Source organism: Stigmatopora nigra, chromosome 12 (assembly GCF_051989575.1).
Source record: "Stigmatopora nigra isolate UIUO_SnigA chromosome 12, RoL_Snig_1.1, whole genome shotgun sequence".
Taxonomy (NCBI): Eukaryota; Metazoa; Chordata; class Actinopteri; order Syngnathiformes; family Syngnathidae; genus Stigmatopora; species Stigmatopora nigra.
Window position 1 is genome coordinate 1,493,085 of NC_135519.1, and position 23,511 is coordinate 1,516,595.

At 38.0% G+C, this 23,511-nt stretch overlaps 1 protein-coding gene across 5 annotated transcripts in view; it reads right to left on the bottom strand.

Moving 5' to 3' along the window:
• Nucleotides 1-22,373, bottom strand: part of gbf1 (golgi brefeldin A resistant guanine nucleotide exchange factor 1) — a 98,142-nt gene extending 75,769 nt beyond the window's left edge. For 2 of the 5 annotated variants that reach the window (XM_077729304.1, XM_077729302.1), the window contains exons 1-4: nucleotides 22,046-22,345; nucleotides 18,564-18,667; nucleotides 14,719-14,785; nucleotides 8,673-8,750 (exon numbers count right to left, since the gene is read on the bottom strand). In XM_077729304.1, the coding sequence (XP_077585430.1) occupies nucleotides 8,673-8,750; nucleotides 14,719-14,785; nucleotides 18,564-18,659 (241 nt within the window). In that variant the 5' untranslated portion in view covers nucleotides 18,660-18,667; nucleotides 22,046-22,345. Of the gene's footprint in view, nucleotides 1-8,672; nucleotides 8,751-14,718; nucleotides 14,786-18,563; nucleotides 18,668-22,045 lie in introns of all 5 variants that reach the window. The other 3 variants (XM_077729306.1, XM_077729305.1, XM_077729303.1) reach the window with 2 other exon arrangements.
• Between the last annotated feature and the right edge of the window lie 1,138 nt (nucleotides 22,374-23,511).

The following is a 23,511-nucleotide window of genomic DNA, read 5'->3' on the forward strand; positions in this document are numbered from 1 at the left end:
CAGACCCAGTCTCAACACGCCCACCACCACCCTGCAGCAATACACTGAAGTTCCGGAAACAGGAAGTGAGACTGGTAATGCGGTCTGTGAACACCTGGAAGGCTGCTGGCCCAGACAGAGTACCCGGGAAGGTGCTCAAAGCCTGTGCTGACCAGCTGGCTGGAGTCTTCAAAAAAAATTCAATTGTCCCCTGCAACAATCCATCATCCCATCCTGCCTGAAATCTGCCACCATTATCCCTGTCCCCAAAAAGCCAACCATTGACAGCATGAATGATTATAGGCCTGTGCCACTCATGCCGGTGATCATGAAGTGCTTAGAAAAGTTGCTAGCCCGCCATATCAGGAATCCCTCCCTCAGTTGACTCTCACCAGTTTGCTTATAGAGCAAACAGGTCCACTGAGGATGCTATCGCCATTGCTCTTCATACAGCACTGAGCCTCCTGGAACACCTTGGGAATTACATGAGGATGCATTTCATTGACTATAGCTCAACCTTCAACACCATAAAACCGGACATTCTGACTGACAAACTCTCCCACCTTGGACTATCCTTTTCCATCTGCTGCTGGATAAAGAACTTCTTGGCCAACCAACAACAAACTGTTAGACTTGGTCCCCACCTCTCTTCCTCTGTTACACTGAGCACTGGCTCCCCTCAAGGCTGTGTATGGAGTCATCTTCTGTACTCCCTGTACACATAAGACTGTACACCAACCCACCAGTCTAACCCCATCATCAAATTTGCTGATGACACCACTGTGGTCGGACTCATCTCAGGAGGGGAAGAGTCGGCTTACAGAGATGAGGTCAACAAACTGTCTATGTGGTGCTCGGTGAACAATCTCGCACTGAACACCACGAAAACTAAAGAAATAATCCTGGACATTCACAAACACAGCACACAAACACAGCACAGATCAGGCCCCACTCCTCATAAATGGAGTATGTGTAGACAGGGTCCAGTCCTTTAAATTCCTAGGGGTCCACGTCACCGAGAAGCTCTCATGGTCATAAACATCATGGCAGTGGTGAAGAAGGCTCAGAAACGACTCCATTTCCTCAGGGTACTCAGGAGGAACAACTTTGACACCAAGCATCTGATCACCTTCTATAGAACCACTGTAAAGAGCATCCTGGCATACTGCATCACGGTGTGGTACGCTGGAAGCATGGCAGCAGACAAAAACGCCATGCAGAAAGTGATTAACACTGCCCCGTGGATTGTTGGCTGCTCTTTGCCCTCACTGGAAGACATTACCAGCCGTTGTTACCTCAGCAGAGCCAGGGACATCATAGGGGACCCATACCACCCTGGTCACAATCTGTTTCAGCTGCTACCCTCTGGCAGACGCTATAGGTCCCACAAAGCACGGACAAATAGGCTTAAGGACAGTTTTTCCCCACATCCATCAGAACTCCAAATTTGCGGTAACACAATACATTCCTTTCTGAGGTAAAACAAATAGATGTTTGGGTGGTGATCTGGCCCCCTACTGGCTGACTGAAAGTAAGTGAAAGACAGTGAGAGATAAGTGACCCGCTCGAGGGGGGTGACGCGAAGTTTCGAATGCCAAATTCCAAGTCCGTAACTATCACTTATTTAGGTCTTTTGCCGAGTAAATGCACCTTATGGAGAAGCACTACCTATTCCGTCATGCGCAGGCTTTCGTTGTTGATGATGACGACAGGGCCTATCTCCGATTATTATTATTATTATTATTATTATTATTATTATTATTATTATTATTATTATTATTATTATTATTATTATTATTATTATTATTATTATTATTATTATTATTATTATTATTATTATTATTATTATTATTATTATTATTATTATTATTATTATTATTATTATTATTATTATTATTATTATAATTACAAAAAGTTTCACAACGATGCAGCTCCCTCCTAGCCACTGGGTGTCCAGCTGGGTCTTTGGAAATAGCCAAAGGAAGAGCAACTCAATCACGCCAATTTCAAAATAAAATGTTTGATGCTGCAAGTGTATTTATGTTTCGGGGATGTTAGTATTTTTAAGCCTTTCCATTTCGTAACTTTTCTAATTTCTTTAGTGCCCCGAGACAGCATTGTCCCATTCAGGCATTTCATAACATAACTGTTGTCTATGAAGAGATGTTCTTAAGAAGAAGTACCACTGTACTTGAAAACTCGACCAACTAATGCAACGGAATTCTTAAAAATTGTTTTTCTGACCATGGTTCGTTTAAAAATGCCCTAGACAATGTCTATGTAACTCTAATGTGTTAAAAGTGAAGAGAAAAAACTCCTACAAAAGTTTAACTAATTTATCAAATTGTATTGGTGAGACTTCCAGTCCCGAAACGTCATGTGTTAGTCAGTGACCCCTTTGAAAACATGAAGAAAAATTCTTTCCCATGAGTTTGGTTTCTGCAGTGTAATGTGTCTCCCAAACACCAAGCATGCACTCCACACGCAAGGCTGCGCCAATCTAATCTGACTGCCATCATGGCCATGGAATGCTGAAGTCCACATTTTTCCCATTCAGCAAGGAAAAGAGGCCTTTCAAAGCCAATCAGCTAGAAATGTTGCTTTGTTTTTATTTTTGACTGAACTTCCTGGAACCTATTATGGAGCTGTCAGGGATGTATATTTAGCTATGGCAACACATGGCCTCCTCATCCCCTTGCGCCACTGCTCATGTCACCTCAGATAAACAGAAAAACAATTGGCTATTGCTTTTGTCACCTTTAAAGAAAATTGTACTGATCACGTGGATCATGGAAGATACAACAGAAAAAAAATATTTGGAAGTAAATATCGAAACGTGTGTTACAATATGAAATACAGGCTAAAAGTAGTGCATTTTTGTCAATGTTACTGTTACAATACAATGTTAGCTTTAGCTGATTCCAGTTGTGCAAATTCTAAGAATCCTGACGACGCATAAATAAACAATTTGGGCTCTAATTCCCACGTGCCTGTCTTTTTCGTCAACTAAGTAAAAGGAATAAAACGATTAACGGATTTTCACACCTATAGGGAGCACTTAAATTACTAAAATTTTCTCTAAAATGGATGGACCGCCCAGTCAGTCGGTGCGGCTTGTTTATGCACTGAATTCCAAATTGTGTATGACCCTCACAACTTGACTTACTGGTTTAATTTCTTGCCGATACGCTACTTATTGCGATCAACCGAACACTTTCATAGTTGAAGATTCATGATTGTAACATGATGACAGAACTAAAAACTTATCAGTCAAACGGCTGGAACTTGAGGTGCTGTCTTATCCGATTATCGGATGGCATTGAATAAATCTATCGAAAAAAAATAGTTAGATTAATTATTAGTAAAATAATGGTTAGTTCCAGTCCTATATTAGATTCGTATTGATACAGAAAGTAAATTACTGGACAGCAACACCTTGCAAAACGAGCTTAATGCGTTCCTAAATAAGATTTCAATTGTATGTAGATTATTATTGATGCTTTTTTTTATTGTCGCAGCTGTAGCTGCAGGTTTTATAGCCATAAAATAGTATTTGAGGGTTTTTATATATATATATATATATATATATATATATATATATATATATATATATATATATATATATATATATATATATATATATATATATATATATATATATATAATTATATATATATATATATATATATATATATATATATATATATATATATATATATATATATAATTATATATATATATAATTATATATATATATATAATTATATATATATATATATATATATATATATATATATATATATATATATATATATATATATATATATATATATATATATATATATATATATATATATATATATATATATATATATATATATATAATATATATATATATATATATATATATATATATTATATATATATATATATATATATATATATTATATATATATATATATATAATTATATATATATATATATATATATATATATATATATATATATATATATATATATATATATATATATATATATATATATATATATATATATATATATATATATATATATATATATATATATATATATATATATATATATATATATATATATATATATATATATATATATATATATATATATATATATATATATATATATATATATATATATATATATATATATATATATATATATATATATATATATATATATATATATATATATATATATATATATATATATATATATATATATATATATATATATATAGACTTTTATGTGCACCTTATAGTCGTGAAAATACAGTAAGTGTTATTGGAAAATGAAAGACCATGTTGATTTTAAAGTTATCAGATGGTGGCGCATACTGTCTTGGACGTTGAATCCTTCTACACCACAAATGTAATATCCAAAACTGTGAATGATGGTTTGAGAGGAGGGAGTGAACATGGCTGAAAATATTTACAATTCTATTTTACATTCAACGTAATCAACACCTAGTTGTTGCTGGAATTGAGCATGTCTTCTTGTCAGCTGTGCTGCGCCATGCCTCGCTTATCTCACTCCTCTGTCAGTAGGCTGAAATGCAGTCAACTGGCATGTCAATGTTGGCATCAACATGAATGTCCTCCTCTCTCAAACCACCAAGCATTTGTAGTTTGGAAAACTTTTTAAACAACATAAAACATTACATACATTTTGTTACATTTGTATACATGTACAGTATACAGTGAGTTTGTGGGTGAATTTCCAATATGCAAGAGATAATGTATAAAGAAAAATCCACAAATCACAATTCATGATTTTCTTAACAATTTGTCTGATATAGCTGCAAAAAAAGTGCAAAAAATACTTTCAATACAAACATTCTGTTAACACAGGTTTGACATGAACAGTATTTGACTGACCAGTGAAGGTCAAGCTGAGTGTTTTCACACTATTCAGCGGACATACCCATGGTGTCCAATAGCTCTGATGATGTTGAGCCTCATTTAAAACATTTATTTTCTTCATTCAAATTTGCCAGAATCTCTGTAGTAGGTCAACTTTAAACATTTTCACATAACAGAATGTGACTCAAATTTCCACAAATAGGAATGAATGTGTACAGTACACCTCCTATGTGCTTAGCATCACTAAGGCTTTGCGCAGCTGTAGATTTTCTTTCACAAGGTTTTTTAAAATTCCTATTTCATTTTTTTAGGGCGGAGAGGTAAAAAGTAGGAGGAAATATCAGACTCTGCATAAGCAATTGAAGCCTGCAAAGCTGCAGGTAGCCACTAAAATTACTTGGTGTAACCAATGATCCCTTGTGGACAATGTGATCATTGAGATAGCTAATTTTGAAATTAGAAAATAAAATAGATAGATTTTACGCATTTTCAAAGTCATCATACTTTCTCTGACCATAAGAACTGAATTGCCTATTTCAGTCTGCCTTTGTGTGTAATATATTTAAAAAAGTGTTCGTGTTGTTTAACTTGCCAATCTTTACAGAGATTAGATAGGTTTAGCTCAAATTCTGCCTTCTGTTTTGATCGACACATCAAGATCCACAAAAGGACATTCCAAAACCTGTCCTTATCCTAAACCTTTAAGCCCTACCCCGATCCTGTAGACATCTCACCATGCATGATTAATAGCTCTCTCTGTTGGGACACTCCTTCCACTCAGCACATTGCATGGAACCTCTGTTACAGGACAACAGTTGCATCCTCTCTTCACCGTGGACCTAAGCCATGCCTGTCATTCCCCAGTTAGGGTGCTACTAACTGTAAATTTACTGCTGTTAACCAGAACTCAATGGCAACCAGTGTAGGAGGAGACCCTCTCATAAATATATCTCTTTTGACGGAGCATAGTCACTCAATAAACCAATTTGAACATGATAATAAATGGTAGGTAGTGTACTGTTGTCATCTGGTGAAGGTAGATATTTTCACAGCAATATTCACCTATACAATGGGTTCGCAACTCAAAATGTTGGAAGAGCCATATGGGCTGAAAAAATATTTGTTAGGAACCGCAAACATTTAAATCCTTATAATAAAGGTAATAGATGCTGTATGTATCTATATTATAACAAAATGAGTAAGTTGGCTACAAATAGATCTTGAGCATTCATAAGTTTTTATTTTCCCTGCAATGCATTCTGTAGAGAATGATGCACGCGTGACTGTTCAGTTGTCCAATAAGGCCTCAAGTTTAACATCTTTAAAAAATGGAAGATTTACATTTCATTGTTTTGATGAAATTAAAGAAACTTATTTTGAGGATTCGACACAATAAATAACATGCATAACGGGTCACTTCATCATCCGTGAAGTTTTCCACGCTTTATTATATTCCAGTTTGCAACAAGATTTGCAGCAGTAGTGAAGTTTGGAGAAGCAATCCACTTCTTAAATCTAATTTTTCTAGGATTAAGGCAATAGCACTCTCTTTCCTAAGTGGGTACTCGCTTGGCCAATCACTACTGCGAATAATTTGTGTACAGTAATGCCTGAAATATTGCGGCTTCAACTTTCAAAGATTTTTTTCTGGGGGATTTCTTTTTTATTAGTTTTTTGTAGGTTCATAGGAATGTGAACATCCACACTGAAACTCAAGCAGAAGCCACTCCCCTGTCCGCAGCTTGAAACTAGGATTCAGCAATGAAGTTAAAAAAGGGGGTTTTATTAATGCTATCTTTTATTATTATTTTTTAAATAGGGGTGACACTGGTCTACATTAACCGCGATAATCAAGGGATTACTGTATCTTGAATTTGAAAAAAAAAATCACATTTTCTTGCGAGTAAATACGGTATTTGAATTATATTATATTCAAATATTAAATACGCTCATATGAAACTGGTAGGGTTCGGTGAATGCGCATATAAAACTGGTGGGGTTCGGTAGCTCCAACAAGGTTAAGAACCACTGGTCTGGAATGTTTGTTTTGTGTTATCCTCCTACAGAAACCATATTAAACACAAAAATATATTTCTCTTCCACATTTTCAAACTGTTTTTTCACTGATCTAGGAAACCACCAGGGTCGAACTTAAGAGCCATAAGCGACTGCAGAACCTATGGTTCCAAACACGGACCTGTACAATGCCAACCGCAATATAGAAAACAAAAATTAGGGGGGAAATTTTAACGCAATAGGGACCCCCTCATAAATTTTTCTGCACATTCTTGATGCGAATCTCCTGTTCCAACACATCTAAAATGTAACTGTCGAGGCCATTTAAGTACAGTGAAATTAATTGAATTGGGTACAATGAAATTCACCGAACCACAAGCCACGGTCCGTTTCTTGGTGAAATAAACCAAAAAGGCAAAAAAAGAGTTTTCACACACTTGTGAAGAACATAATGTCATGGCTCTCTTGAGTTTCCAGTTATTTCTAAAACTCAGATTTTTCTTTGATAGAGTGATTGCAATAGATACTTCTTTGTCACAAAAAAAACATTCATGAAGTTGGGTTCTTTTATGACTTTATTATAGGTTAACAGAAAAAGTGATCAAATCTACTGGGTCAAAAATATACACAGCAACACGAATTAGCAATTTTGGTGACTTAGAAAGTTGTCTCAATGAAATGAGCTTCATAGCATGGCCTCTTAACGTCTTGTGAGTGATGAGTGACTACAGCTGGTGACTCCTCTGAGGCCATTTAAATAGGGCCCAATGGATGCAAACGCTACAATGGGAAAGCCATAGGAGCTCTGCATGGATCTAAAAAAGCAAATCCTTGACTTGAACCAGTCAGGAAAGTCACTTGGAGCCATTTCAAAGCAGCTGCAGGTCCCAAGAGCAACAGTGCAAACAATTGTTTGTAAGTATGAAGTGCATGGCACTGTTTTGTCAGTGCCACGACCATGAAGAAAACGCAAGCTATCACCTACTGCTGACAGTCAAGCGTGTTTTACATCTGAGAGGCTGCCATGCAAGAAGGAAGCCCTTGCTCCAAAAGCGGCACTTTAAGGCTCGACTGAAGTTTTCTGCTGATCACATGGACAAAGATAAGACCTTGTGGAGGAAAGTTCTGTGGTCAGACGAAATCAGGCTAGAATTAAAGTTTTCAAATGGCCTTCCCAAAGTCCTGACTTAAATCCCAATGAGAACTAGTGGGCAATGCTGAAGAAACAACTCCATGTCAGAAAGCCATCAAATTTAACTGAACTGCACCAATTCTGTTGAGAGGAGTGGTCTAATATTCAACCAGAAGCTTGCCAGAAGCTTGTGGATGGCTACCAAAATCACCTAATTGAAATAAAAATGGCCAAGGGACATGTTACCAAATATTAGCGCTGCTGTATGTATATTTTTGACCCAGCAGATTTGATTACTTTTTACTGTTCACCCTTATACAGTCATAAAAGAAGCAAACTTCATGAATGTTTTTTGTGACAAATATGTATCTGTTCCAATCACTCTATCAGAGAAAAATCTGGGTTGAAGAAATAACTGGAAACTCAAGAGAGCCATAACATCATGTTCTTCACAAGTGCATGTAAACTTTTGACTGAGAAGGGTTTAAAAAATAAAACAATTAAAGCCATTGAAACACAAAGCCTATTATAAAGTTAGGTATAAAGTATTGGTGAACACAGACATATTGAGTTGGAGATTAGTATTTTGACCATGTGATAAAAATAACATTAACAGCAAACAGTGAGTCTCTTCCATGAGCTCATACCCAAAGAAATCGGAGGGTAAGGCGTCAGACATGTAAAGAGTTTCCATGATGAGGATCGTCTTTTCTCCAAATTGCAACCTGAAGTAAACATATTTGCATAAATGGGTGTGACATGAAAATATTGTTCATTCTCATCGGCATTTACCAGCTGCCTTCGGCTGGTTCAATTGGGAGTGATATATCTGCAAAGTATCAGATGGCACAGGAGGGGGAAGGGTGCAAGGCTGTAGTCAGTTCCCATGTGCTCAGACTATGATCCCATAGACACCAACCAGCGCCTGGCTGACCACAGCTGAGGTCTGAGACAACACATTCACACAACCTTGACAGGGGAATAGGATCAACGTAATGTGCATTTTCTCCTGATGACTGACATGCCAGTAAAATGCAACACATTAGTGACATCAACGATTAAGTGGTGTGCAGTGTATAATCTGAAGATGTGCCTGTTAATTACAAAATTATCTATTTCAATAACGTTTGGCATTTACAGTATTTGAGGGAAAATGGTTCATGTTCGTGTTTTATTTACTGCATTCTGAAGTGTGTGCATCACAAATAAAGTACAGATTGGGTTCCAAAACAGTACTACCCGATCAGTGTTTTAAGAAGTGACTTGAGGATTAACCTGAGGCACAACATGATGAGATAAGTGCATCTCTGGCATGTACTATACCACGTCATTTACCACTAGCATTGGATGGTGTGAATTAACTGATCCAGCACTGTTCGGGTATTATTGTAGACTCTGTATCAAATATTGTGGTATCTATATTATAGTGCAGTGGTCCCAAATCACCAGTCCGAGAGCCAATTGGTGCCGGTCCGTCAGAGATAAATACTAGATAGATAAATATGAATGTTTTAAATCTCATGCTTACGAGTCAGCCTCGACGCTCAAGAATGGAGATCCTGAGCCACTGGCGTGCTGGACCCCAGGGTTACCAGATCAAAAAGACTCCAAACCAAACATAACATAAATAAAACCCAGTCAGTTCGGAGGTGAATTATTGCCAATCTGTTACACCACTGTATCAAACTCAGTCAAGACCTCTTCATGGAACAAATAAGTGTTGCAGCTCGAAACAATAAAAGGACTGCCAAGTAGTTTTTTTAATATTACAAAGATTATTTTCTCCATATTCTCACGAGACTAATTCTCTCTTATATGTTTCATAACAACAAGATGTTGGAATTGCATTAATCAATAATGGGAGTAATTGGCCGAGATTGACAGGTAAGCCCTCAAATTCATCAGGGCTCATTAAAACAAACAATAATCTATATTTAAAAAAAATATTCTTGGCAAATTGGATTTTGTTATGCTGTTTCTGAATGAAGGGACCGCCAATGATCTCCACGTGGTGTGACATTTTGCCTCTCAGTTTAAAATGCTTGATTTTTGTGTCTATCTTATTCGCCAACCATGCTTTAATTGAACACTTAAAACTTAACCTGTAGCGTAACACTCATTAGCATGGTGAGCGTCAACATTTTACATCTTGTCGAGACATCGGGGTGATTTCAATTAATTGAAAATAGTGTATTGTGCTTGCTAAGTGTCTATACAGTAATCCCTTAATTATCGTGTTTAATGTAGACCAGATATGGCTGCAATAAATGAAAAAGCGCAAAGTAGGGTCACCCCTATTTAAAAAAACAAAAGCCTTTTTTTTACTTTAGTGCTACTTTTGCTTACAAATTTCAGCTTGGATTTTGACATTTTTATGACCTTAAAAAAAAGTTAATTAACAAAAATTAATTCCCCAAGAAAAACAAAAGTGAGATAGTGAAGCCGCAGTAGTTGAAGTCACTATATTCGAGGGATTACTGCAATTATAAAACTGCTACGTCCAGTGTTTTGGACAAAACTAGTGCAAGGCCGAATTTATCTTTTACATCTCATATTACCGTAAATGTTAAACTGTACTTATTACCTGGTATGTATATGTACACGTACACGTACGTACCAATTGTTAGGGACAGCCCTAATAAAATAATCGCTAGATTAGTCAAAAATGTCATCGTTAGACAAAGTGAGAACTAATCATTAGACAAAGAGAGGAATAATCGTTAAACACAACCCTAATGTGCATTATTCCTTGTTAGCTACAAAAAATAACAGCAAAGCAACAACAAAAAATATTTCTGGGCACGGAATGAAATTATTGATTTTATTTAAGAGAAAATAATCTGGTTTCCAAATGGATTCATGGGAAAAAATTGTAAACCAAGGTTCCCTTCCTCATACATCCTGTATGTTAAAATTTCGAAAATTCTTTAATGCATATGGTCCTTTTCATGACCTCTGTTCCAGCTTTGAAACAGGCAATGAAAAGGCCACTCGGGGGCTATTTTGAGCATTAAACCTATATTTGTATGAATAAAAATGAAGGGATTTAAAATTGGTTCTCCTACAGGAAAAAAGGTGGGGATGCATTTTAAGAAAGTAGAGCTTGGAATGACAGGACTGAAGATATGAAAAGCAAGGCTATATAACTTGAAGCAGTTTCTGAAATCCGTTACAGGAAAGTAAAGTCACCTGTAGTATAAACTAGAAAAAAATATAAAAACAAAAGGTGTTAGACACTATTAATGTATTTTATAGAAGAACCTGTGCATATCGTTTGTTAAATTGAAGCACAAAAAAATGTACAATCAAATTCTGACACAAAAAGCAGGTAAAAAAAATATTTATTTTACATTTTTCCAATTAACTAGTTATATTGCCCTCAATCTGTACATGAAAAACCACATGATGGAACAACCACATGAGATAAAGTCACCTTGACTATGAACTGAAAGTGATTTGCGAATAAAATAAAATGTAAAAAACTGGTTTACTTAAAGTTTAGTTTTGATGATGCTTAATGCTACTTTAGACATAAACACAGGAAATGGACAAAGAGAAGTCAACTGTGGCATGATGAAACGATTGTTGGACAAGGGAAAAAGCATTAGATTTTAACTTATTGAGGTTTCCTTCCACATTCCAAAAAGTGCATGGTGGGCTGACTGGACATTCTAAATTGCTCCTAGTTATCGGTGTGAGTGTGCATGGCTGTCCTTCACCTTATGCCCTGCGATCAGCTGGCCACCGATTCAGGGTGTCCCCACCTTTGGAGTCAGCAGGGATAGGCTCCAGCACCCCCCACAACCCTAATGATGATAAAGCGGTTCAGAAAATGAGATGAGCAACCAAAATGCCTTTCCGGAGAGTCCTGCTTCCTTGGACAGGCTGAGTCCAATGCGGAGTTGACAGATCATGCCACATGTTCAATCAGTGACCGACCCTCTTTAATGGTACTTTCGTTATTTCTGCCCAGAGAGACGTTTCAAGGAGCTGAAGGAAAGTTTCCACCCTCCTTTTTTAAAAAGGAGGCAACACTTCCTTTCCCAGAACAATTTATCTCTCACCATGACAAGACAACCTGCTATATTTACCCAACTAAAATCAGATGATATACTTCCAGCTGCACAATTCTCTAGCTCTGTGGCACATGGTCCTGTCAATCATGTTAGGTCGAACAGAACAGCCGTTAGCCAGACACAAAGTCATAGAAAGAAACAACAAAGCAGAGATCAGGCCTGGTTAAGAAATCTTAAGGGAACCAATTCATATTTCATATTTCCCTCCCCAGCAAACCCACGCATGAGTGAATGGAATGAGAGAGCTTTCATAATGCAGGCCGCTGGGACAATGTTTTGTGAAGCCTTGGAGCAGAAGCCAAGGACAGACCATCCACAAAATGTCCTAATGAAATATGGTGTGCTTCTCAATAAGAAATTGGGAGAAAGGTGAGCAATGATAGTTAAGTGAAGAAGAAAAAACTCAAAACAGTATGTAAGGCAAACCACACTGGGTAGAGCACTGAAGTAGAGCATCTGTGGTCATTTGATATTGTTTTGACTTTCAATACGGTATGAACCAAATATTTGAAATAAACTGCAATTGGGAATAGGGTTTAAGGGCCCTTGACATAGGCTCAAAAATTGAAGTCTCCCCAGACTAGGTATTTTAACTTTGTTGTGAAGCTGTTCAAATATAATAAGTTCATGGTTTGCGAACAAATGGTAAGAGGTAATGGGATGGGGGGGTTAGCCAGCATGCTGAATTTCTCAGCCAGAAGTCACTGTCGATCTCACAATAGCAGGGCCATTCCCTGGAGATAGACAACAGCAGCGTGAGTTAAAGCTGTAGAACATTGTGCATTGACTGCTCATTGGCCTTTCCCTGTTGCAACTGTGGATGAAGGGTAATAGAAGCTGCGAGGTCTCATTGCAAAGGCATAACAATATGCAGTATTGTTCAGGCCAGCTCAAGTCTGCATATAGCAATGCAGCATATAAAAACACTACTCATAAAATCAAGTAGTGAAAAAGAAACCGACACTAGGTTTCAGAAATCCTCAACTTGAACCCCTTAAGGACTTGGCCTGCTTTATGTTTCCTTTATACGTCACAGTTGTTTGCTATGGCTTTGCTTGGTCTTTTTTTCAGGACAATTGAACCCTTACGTCCAAACTGTTTTTCCTCACGCTGACCAAATACCGTATTTACTCGCATATAAGCCGACCTCACGTACAAGCCTTAAAATTGCCTTAAAACTGTTGAATTTTACAATTTATTGTGTAAGCCGCCCCCGCATTCACAATTTTCCCCTCCATATTCATGGTTTTAAGATTAATTTTGTACTGAGTAATGCAAAAAAATGCAACCTGTACATCTGTCCCTTATAGATATCATTCCCCGAGTGAGATGCGGAGAGAAAGATCGAGCAATGCTGTTCTCATAGGCAGCCCCTCACATACTCGGCCACATCAGGACCTGTCTCGTATTCTTGTATCTCAAGGCAAAAATGTACTCGGAATTTTTATCGTATCTCAAATTTCTCACATGTTGGAAGTCTCGTATGTCAAGGTATTACTGTAGGGTCAAAACATCTTATATAAACACAACAGAACAAAAGTGCCGAAGATGATGATGCATCTGGGTTCATCCTATTTGCCAAATTATTATAATAAAGATAAATTGTTTGCGATACATTTCCATCCTATTTGCCAAATTATTATAATAAAGATAAATTGTTTGCGATACATTTCCAGAGTCGCTTGTGCATTCCATTGCAAATAAATTCACCAAGCTCACTCGCGCGCTTATACTGGTTTCTTCTGGTCCTACTCCCAAACCAGCGATACTCGCCTGTGTCCTCACATGCAACAATAGTCATTTTTGATTTGACATGAGAATGGAATAATGTGATATATAGCCCTAAATATTTTCCATTTGGGAAAAGGACAAGAAATTGTAAAACATATGATCCATGACAGGCGGCTGAATGGTTAGCGCGTCAGTCTCACAGTGGTGGACCTGGGTTAAAATCCAGGTCGGTCCACCTCTGTGAAGTTTGCATGCGTGGGTTTTCTCCAAGTACTCAGGTTTCCTCCTACATTCCAAAAACATGCATGTTAGGCTGATTGCACACTTTAAATTGCCCCTAGGTATGAGGGTGAGCGTGAATGGTTGTTTGTCTCCTTGTGCCCAGTGATTGGCTGGTCACCAATCCAGGGTATCTCTCGCCTCTGGCCCGAAGTCAGCTGGGATAGGCTCCAGCACCCCTTGCAACTCGAGTCAGGATAAAGAGGTTTGGAAAATGAGATGAGATGATCCGTGACACGTTCTACCACATCTAGAGAGCAATAAAAAGTCGAATGGCATTATCCATCATTTTACTTGGTGTATTAACTGCAGGTGAAAACGAAAGTGACGCTCCACTACCGGACTTTCAAAAATTACCGCAAGCATGTGGCTGATATCATCGCTAAATCCTGAGACTTAAAAATTGGCATGCGCACAGGTGCATGCCTTGACCCCAGGAGGTTAAAGCATACCACAAATTCATAACCACACACAAATATTATTAATAAAACATCGTGTAAAAATATGAAGGTATAATGTACTTATTTTCCGTGATATTGCTTTTTGAAGACAGCCCTCAATCTGTTTGACAAATTTACCAACCTACATGAATACTGTAACCACCAACCTCCTATGTTGCTGAGTACTTCTTTGAGGCGCCCAAAACTGTTCAACAAGGGATCTTGTTCTTCATCCTGAAATCAGAAAATACAGAGGGTGGCAAAATCTGTGTTTGTATCAAAAATAAGTATTTTATACACTGTATTTACTTGCATATAAGCCGCCCGTGCGTAGAAGCCACACCCGGAAAATTGCCTTGATTTTTTTTTATTTTACAATTTCTCGCTTAAGAAAAATCATTGCAAGTGGTACATCTGAGAGACTGTATGACTAAAGCACATGATTAGGGTCAATATAATAAGGAACTTAATATGCTTGACTTTGTAAGTCCAAAACATAAAATGACTGTATTCTCACACTTATAGGGCGCAAAATTTTCTCTAAAATGGTCAACACGCCCAATCGGGCAGGCAGCGTCGCACGACTTACATGAGATTTGGAATTAATTGTCGATGCCGATATAACAGCGAGGAGAATCAAACACTTGGGTGTGATGCATGTCGCGAGTTACAATGGACTGGGCTCCAGCACTGTGTCCGAGCTTTCGCCAAAGCTGAAATCAAGTTCCCGAAACACACTATTCTGACTGACAGTGGAGCCTAGAATGTTAAACGCCGAACTCTTTATATCAGTGTACCTTTTACCTCAGTAAAGCATTATCAAACAAAGTTTTGCTCGTGCTGTCTTTAAAATACACACTGGCGGCTAGCCTAAAATACGCTAATGGCTAGCATAGCATATGATAGCCGCAAGCATACATTAGCGGCTAGCATACGCTAGCGGCTAGCATAGCATACGCTATCAGCTAGCATAGCATACGCTATCAGCTAGCATAGCATATGCTAGTGGCTAGCATAGCATACGCTAGCGGCTAACATAGCATACGCTAGCGGCTAGCATAGTATATGCTAGCGGCTAGCATAGCACACGCTAGTGGCTAGCATAGCATACATAGGACCTTTTCCGAGGAAGCGCCCAATGTATTGACAAAAAACAAAAACTATACCCGCAAATGAGACTGTGCCCTATCACACAATGCATTTTATAGATGTGAAAATACAGTATCCAATTTGAAAAAACAAGTCTATCTTGTTGAGAACCTGATGCTCTCTAATTACAGTGATACTTTGACATACGAGTGCCCCGACATACGAGCTATTTGAGATACGGGTAAAATTTTGAGCAGATATTCATCTTGAGATACAAGACAAATTTTGACATACTAGCAGACAGCGGACGCGACAGGCTGCTCCTAAGAACCACATGGGCACTGACTCCCTCCCCGCAACTCCCTCGTGTAATGTCTCTGTGGTCGCAACTCCCTCTTTGTAATGTCTCTGCGAGCACTGGGCGCAGTGTTGCAATTGTTCTGTGTTTTTATTTTTCCGATAGTAAGTGCAAACGGCGTATATACTACTTCTCATTGGCAAGTGGTTGTGCATTATTGTGAGGACATTTGAGTGCATCATTTTGGGAATATTTTGAAGGGAATACAAACTCAAACAACTATCAATATTGACTGAAAGTCAGTGTGAAGGCAGTACAAAAAGATGCAACCCGGGAGAAGGTATCAAAATGTCAAACAAAATTAGCAATACATTTAGTGTTAGGTTAAACTTTTTTGAGTGTATCTGCATCGTAATCCAAGTTCTCTCTCTCTCTCTCTCTCTCTCTCTCTCTCTCTCTCTCTCTCTCTCTCTCTCTCTCTCTCTCTCTCACTCTCTCACTCTCTCACTCTCTCTCTCTCTCTCTCTCTCTCTCTCTCTCACTCTCTCACTCTCTCACTCTCTCACTCTCTCACTCTCTCTCTCTCTCTCTCTCTCTCTCTCTCTCTGTGCTGAAATCATTAATAAAGGGAGCATTTAGCCAAGGTGGACAGGTATGTGAGAGAATCTTGGAAATTAATGCATCTGCAACATTTTCAAAATAAAATAACGGATAAGGAAATGCTTTTAGTTTAGGGGGGATTTCGTTAACTTGGATCGTTTTCGGATTTCAAGTCACTCAATTGCATTTTTTAAAAATTGTAACCTGAATTTTTTGTCCCTAGAGGCACTCGTAAGCAGAGGTTTGACTGTATTCATATTCATGTTACTGAACATATATATGTAAATACCATGTACCAACATGTGTATAACGCATACCCATAATTTGTGACAAAAATTTGTATACATTTTTTTGCGTTTTTTTTCTCAGCCCACACCAAGGATTGCATGGGTACTGGTGCTGGACACATCACCATGACAAAACATTTATTCACAACAAATGGTACAGAACACCTGGTAAAACAAACTACCAGTATGAACACAGTTTTCAAATGGAATTTACAATTTTAAATCCTTAAAGTCTAATTCATCATCATAATATTAAAAACATTTTCAAAGTCTGATTCATCATCATCAGACTCACCAAACAATTGATTACATTATCCTTGAGTTCTTTTTTTAAGTGTGAGCACCGGCCAATAGAACGTCTCCCATTATAATGGCTGCCGAGGGGACTTTTTCACCGGCTGAGGGCACTGTTTCTCCGAGATTCGTGTATAATGCGCACCTGAACTTTCCTTCAGTTTTTTTTGGTACGCATTATACTCATAAGGTATGTAAGATTGTAGCGGATGGCTTCCGTCGCTTAAAGGGACTAACTGTAACTTTGTAAGTTACTTGCCTCTAAAGATCTCCGACCTCTTGTTTTGCTCTCAGGATCCCGACCACGCTCAGCCCCACGACCGCAGACCATGATCTCTCTCTCACGCATTGTATCCTTCGCTCTGGACTCCACTACGTACGTGTACCGACCTTCTTGCCACGACTAACGACTCGCCTACGCTACTCCCTTTTGTGCCGCTGCCCGTCTCTTGAACGCTTTCAATAAAAGTTCCACATCCAGACTTTGCCTGCTTTGGGGTCCTCCGCCCCCAATCATAACTGCTACAGCTTTTATGGGCACAGATTAGACTTGACAGTGACGAAATGCCAGAACAAGACGATGCGGACGATGCGGTCTTTTACTTCAAATTAGAGAAGATAAACGGATAAAATGCTAAACAAAATGTATTTTGATGTCTATGAAGGAAATTCAAGAAAAATAAAGTATCTTGCATAAAATGTGAAAACTCAATTAATCATGCCGGCCATTGCTCGCTCAGGGAGCCGCTATCTTACCTTATTCCGGTAGTTAAGTATGGTCTGACAGGCCAGACGCAAATAGCCTTGATAAATGTGTTTGTAGTGTTTGTTTACCATGTCATCCCATCCCAATAGTTGTTAAGGCTGATCGAAGGTCTTGCGGCCGATCATTAAAATATCAGCCGGATCGCTACGTGGGCATTGGCCGCAGGACCACCGGGTAACGGATCGCCAGCCTTCACCTCTCCGCACTGTCCAACAATCACCAAACCTCAATTAACCGTGCAGGGAGCTCTATTTCCGGATTAGTGCAACGACGTTAGCTCACTGCCCGAACTTAAATGGAATCTAAACTTCCACTTCACATTTCTGATTAAAAATAACTAAATAAATACAAGTTCACAGGGGCTCCAGGCCGCCCATAAAGCTCTATTTTCAGGTAAAAATGACGGCCACTGCCCGCCATTTCTTCTCCTCAATGCTGAGTTGAGTGACACACTTAGTCTTCCGCCATTTTTATGAACTTTTTCCGAAAAAAATCTGTGATGTAGTGAAGCCGCGAAAGTTGAAGATGAATAAATATACATTTGGTAGTGTTTTTAAATATTTGGTATTGATGCAGCAACAGAAATAGCCAATGTGACACAGTTGGGTATCGGAACCGGTATTAAGAACCAAAAAAACGGCATTGTTGAAAGTGCTAGGATATGTTTTTTTTCCATACCAAGGGAGTGTGGGTGTTCCATCTCGAGTTCCTCTTGATCGCACCGACAACAGCAGTAATTTCACCTTGGACAATGTAGATACTTTTGTCCACCATGGTGATTCCTGAAAAATAAAGTTGTGAAGAATTATCATTAGAGCTGGGCAATATGACAAAAATTGTTATCGCAACAAAAATATATATATTTTACAATATCGATAATCATCACAATAACTATGACTTTTTTCTTTCAAATTTGAGACTGCAAACTTCTGTGAATATGTAAATGAATTACTTTCCTCATTATTACTCATTATGTTGTGCTATAAAAATCAAACAACTCCCTCCTTAAACTATGAAAAGTAAAGAATAAAACAAAACAAAATTTTGACAGGTGTCTTTTTCTATAGATTTGCAATCAAACAAAAAGTTGCAGGGCGGCCAGGCGGCCGATTAGCGCGTCAGCCTCGAAGTAGGGGACCAGGGTTCAAATACAGGTCAGTACAATGTGGAGTTTGCATGTTCTCCCCAGGATTGCGTGGGTTGTGTCCGGGTACTTTGGTTTCCTCCTGAATTCCAAAGACATGCGTGGTAGGCTGATTGGACACTATAAATTGCCCCTAGGTATGAGTGTGACCATGAATGGTTGTTTCTCTCCTTGTGCCCTGCAATTGCGATTAGCAATAATTCAGGGTATGTCCCCCGCCTCTGGCCCGAAGTCAGCTGGGAAAGGTTCCAGCACACCCCACAACCCTAGTTAGGATAAAGCGGTTCAGAAAATGAGAGATGACAACAAAAGTTGCTGTGCAATATGAAATAAATAAAATAATCAACAGAAGAAATCATTACCATTCACAAGCAGACTATTTTCAGCCTTACAAATAGAAAGTGTAAATTTACCTCACATATGGCCATTTACAAAAAAAAAAATTAAAAAGTTGGATAAACACAACCCAAATTAAAAAGTTTTAGATTTTTGCAACGTTTTCAGAACATTTATAGAGAATGGGGAAAAATTGATTTCATGTAAAAAAAATATTACAGGCGTTCCTCAAATAAGGACATTGGTTAAAAAAAAATTCAATAAGGCTGCATTTTGTGCACAGGTATTTACTAGGCATTTAAAAATGGGGGAGGGGGTAACGCATATTTCGATAATACAGAATTATAAGTTTATTTCACAAAAAAACATAAAATCACTGTCTCCGGGGAGCAGTTTAAAAGGCAAACGAACTGCTTTAGAAAAACATTAGGCAACATAAAAACATTCCAAAAATTATTCCTAAATTTTGCATTGTGAAGAAAAGGAGTTACAACACAAAAAATAATGAAAATGTTGAATACATTTTTAATTTGGTAGTGATTACATACAAGACACATCCTCGTTGTGTTTTCGGAGAGAAAAGGCCACTTGTAACCAGAGATAGGAAAACTACTTAAATCAAATTGCTGTGTTGTAAAATAAAATCAAAAAATGTTACTTCAAGTTGCGATTCAAAAAGTAAATGCTAAATGCAAAATCTAATAAATCGTTCTTCTGATGTTTTTTTCCAGTTACCTACAAGTGTTTTTTGTGCACACACAACTGATTTTTGGGGAACTACCTGCAGTTGTGATAGATTTGTGCCAAATGGGGCCGCAATCACAACAAATGAAGACATAAAATTCCTCAACCAATCAGAACAGCGAAGGAGAGGGCGACACTATTGCCGATCTATTCCTTCATTGTGGCAGAAGTACAAAGATCAAAAAGTAGAAGTGAGTTTTTACAATCAAAATGGAGAGTCGCCATTTCTCTATGTAAGCGTAATAACTCCACGAAACTCCTTACTTGAACTCGCTACCAGTGGCCCCGGCTACCAGGCTCACACTATTGTGCTTCACCTCTAGGCCTGGCTCCACCGTAGAGCAACGGTGAACCAGGTCTGGGCGACGGAAAATTTCATTCATTTCAGTCTTACTTCCTTAGTCAAATGCAAAGTTAATGTGTATCTGGTGCCATATAACGGGGTTAGCATGACACCTAATTTGTTTTTAAACTAGTTTAGCTATTCCTTTTTGCTTGCTTCTCAGATAGCCAGATTCTCTTCAATTTGTGGCTTGAGTAGACACAATACTAATTTTTAAATATAAATTCTTCGCGCTAATTGGTCATCAGTGGCAAGTTAATAACCTTCATTTATAGACCGTGTTTATGAGAAACTAAAATATGTAATGAAAATGTTTAAAGAATTCTAAAATCCTCCATAAACACATTCAGGATAAAAATATTATTGATTTATAAAGTACTTGACCTATTCTACGAATCACGTTGCTCAGTCTTGGTATTTTTTACACATATTTGGAAACTTTCTTGAATTTTAGGTCTGTACAAGCATACTGGTGTATATATAAATATATTCCAATGGTTCTTAATCTTGTTAGAGCTACCGAACCCCACCAGTTTCGTATGTGCATTCACCGAACCCCACCAGTCTTATATGCGCATTAACCGAACTCTACCTTAGTGTAAAATAAAGTATGATTTCTTTGTTCAAATTCAAAATATAAAAATTCCTCGGAGCACTAATTGGCCAAGTGATGTTACATGATCATCTGCAGCCAGTGGTGGGCAAGTGGGGCATGTTATTGTGGCTACACATGATGAGTCAATGTTTCTTGACACCCGGGGCAGAGGTTCCACCAAACCACTGATATATTTACTTGAAAAAAGTAATTTAGTAGGCGGCCCGGGGTCCGAGTGATTAGCGCGTCAGCCTCACAGTTCTGTAGCCGAAGGTTCAATCCCAGGTCGGTCCTCAATGTGTTGAGTTTTGCTCTCATTTGCATGGGTTTTCTCCAGTTACGTCCCACGTCCCAAAAAAAAAAATGCATGGCAGGCTGGTTGAACACTCTAAATTGCTCCTAGTTGTGTGTGAGCATGAATGGTTGTCCGTCTCCATGTGCCCTGCAATTGGCCACTGATTCAGGGTGCGATCCCACCTGATGCCTACAGTTAACTAGGATAGGTTCCAGAGACACCTGCCCTTTTTGAGGATAAGCAGGTCAGAAAATGAATGAATGAAATGAATGAAAGTCACTTAATAGAAAGTCTGCCGAATGACGGGGACCAATAGCTTGATAACTCAGTTCACATCAATTACCATAGGTAGTTTGGAATTCTCGTTTAAAAAATAGTACATCTTAAAAGCCCATGCATTCTATTTTATCTCATTTAGAATTATAGCAGAGCAAATGACGTAATTCAGGTGCTAACTAGATTCGGTTAGCGGTGAATGGGTGCAAGGAGAGTGACTGACGGATTGTGACACAGCTCAGGAGTCAAATTTACCTTCTACTTAAAAATATTGACTACAATTCAATGTGTCATTTGAATTTTAAATCTCTGAGAATGACCACGTACAAGGCCTTTACAAAATGTCTTCTTTTTCTAAACCCGTCATGATATAGTCACCGCAAATATTTTTTACCCAAAGTTTTGTCATAAATTAAATGGACATTACCTGCGTATTAGAATTCAACTTTAAAGGACCTCCGTGGAAGCTAGCTGAGAGAGCTAGCAGCTAGGCGGACACCAGTGAGTGGAGACTAGTATTGCATTTCAATCCAGCAGAACGGAGGGATGAATTGCGATTTCCGTACATTTCATAGAGTGAAATAATGCATTTGCTAGAAACCGCTCATTCATTCGATCAGCAGTAAATGACAAACAACTAAGAAAACTACAACACCTTGTAGTAGCTGTCAGTCTTTCGTAAACACACTGACGTGGAAAAGCAGTGCGCTCTCAACCGAGTTTGGTTACAGCACATTGATTGACAGGTTGAGGAAGCATGTGTTTGCTGAATGATAGGGAAGATAGTAATAACAACAATAATAAAGCTACTTAAAAATTATACTTTTTTATTTTTTTATCCATTGAATGATATATACATGAAAACAAAAAAGGTTCATCGTATTTGATTAAACGAATAGGGGCGGGACATAGACATCTTATTTCCGGCTGGTCTTTGCACGGAAATTACGTCATTTTCTTCACTATCCCATCCCAGGTGATGGTTGCCATTGTGTCACTGTAGTGATTTTGCAGTGAAATATCAGGTTACCCAGGGCTTCATGCCACATTTTCAAGGGTAAAGTGGAGTTATGATGTAGCCCTACTTACCATATATTTACTTTAGGCAATGTTTGATCACCTGTTGGATCTTTTATTTTCTTGTCTGTCTGTATACACAAACACAAGATCTTTTCCCCATAAATCAAATCAGCCACAACCAAAGTGGATGCACAATCGTTGGCCGTTTTTTTTTTTTTAAATTGCTCCTTCATTGTTGCGTTGTAACAACCTAGTGAAAGTCAAGTCAAAGAATTATGAAGCACATTAAAAGCGACGGCAGTCAAACCAAGTGCTATATACAAGATAAGATTCATTTCTAACAAACAAATATCTGTAACAAAAAATGGTGTTAGGACCTGCCGTATGCAAATTCATTTGTTTCCACCCTCTGAGAAAACCCACAAAAAACAAGATATTACAGTGGAAAAAACATTGGTATTTGTTCTAATTCACCATCTACTAACAGGGTAACCAATAACTAGTGGTTATGATGTTTAATACTAAAATGACACTATCCAGTACAACGTGGGGTGCATGCAGGAATGAGAGAGAGGGAGTGAGAGAGAGTGCTAGAGAAATAAAGAAAGAGAAACTTGTTGGACGACAACGCAATCGTAACATAATACATGTAATCATAAATTCAAATTAAATGAAGGGTTCTGGTGGAATTAAATGAAGGGTTCTGGTGGTGTTGAAGGCTCCCCTTTTTCAGATGCTTGCTTTGCTTTTAAATTCATGTAAATACTGGTGGCTTTTTTGCATATTATTGACTCGTTCACACTATCTCCCACTAACTGTTTATCCTTTGTCCATATTAAAAGAAGGCTCTCCATCTTATTAGAATGCGGAGCT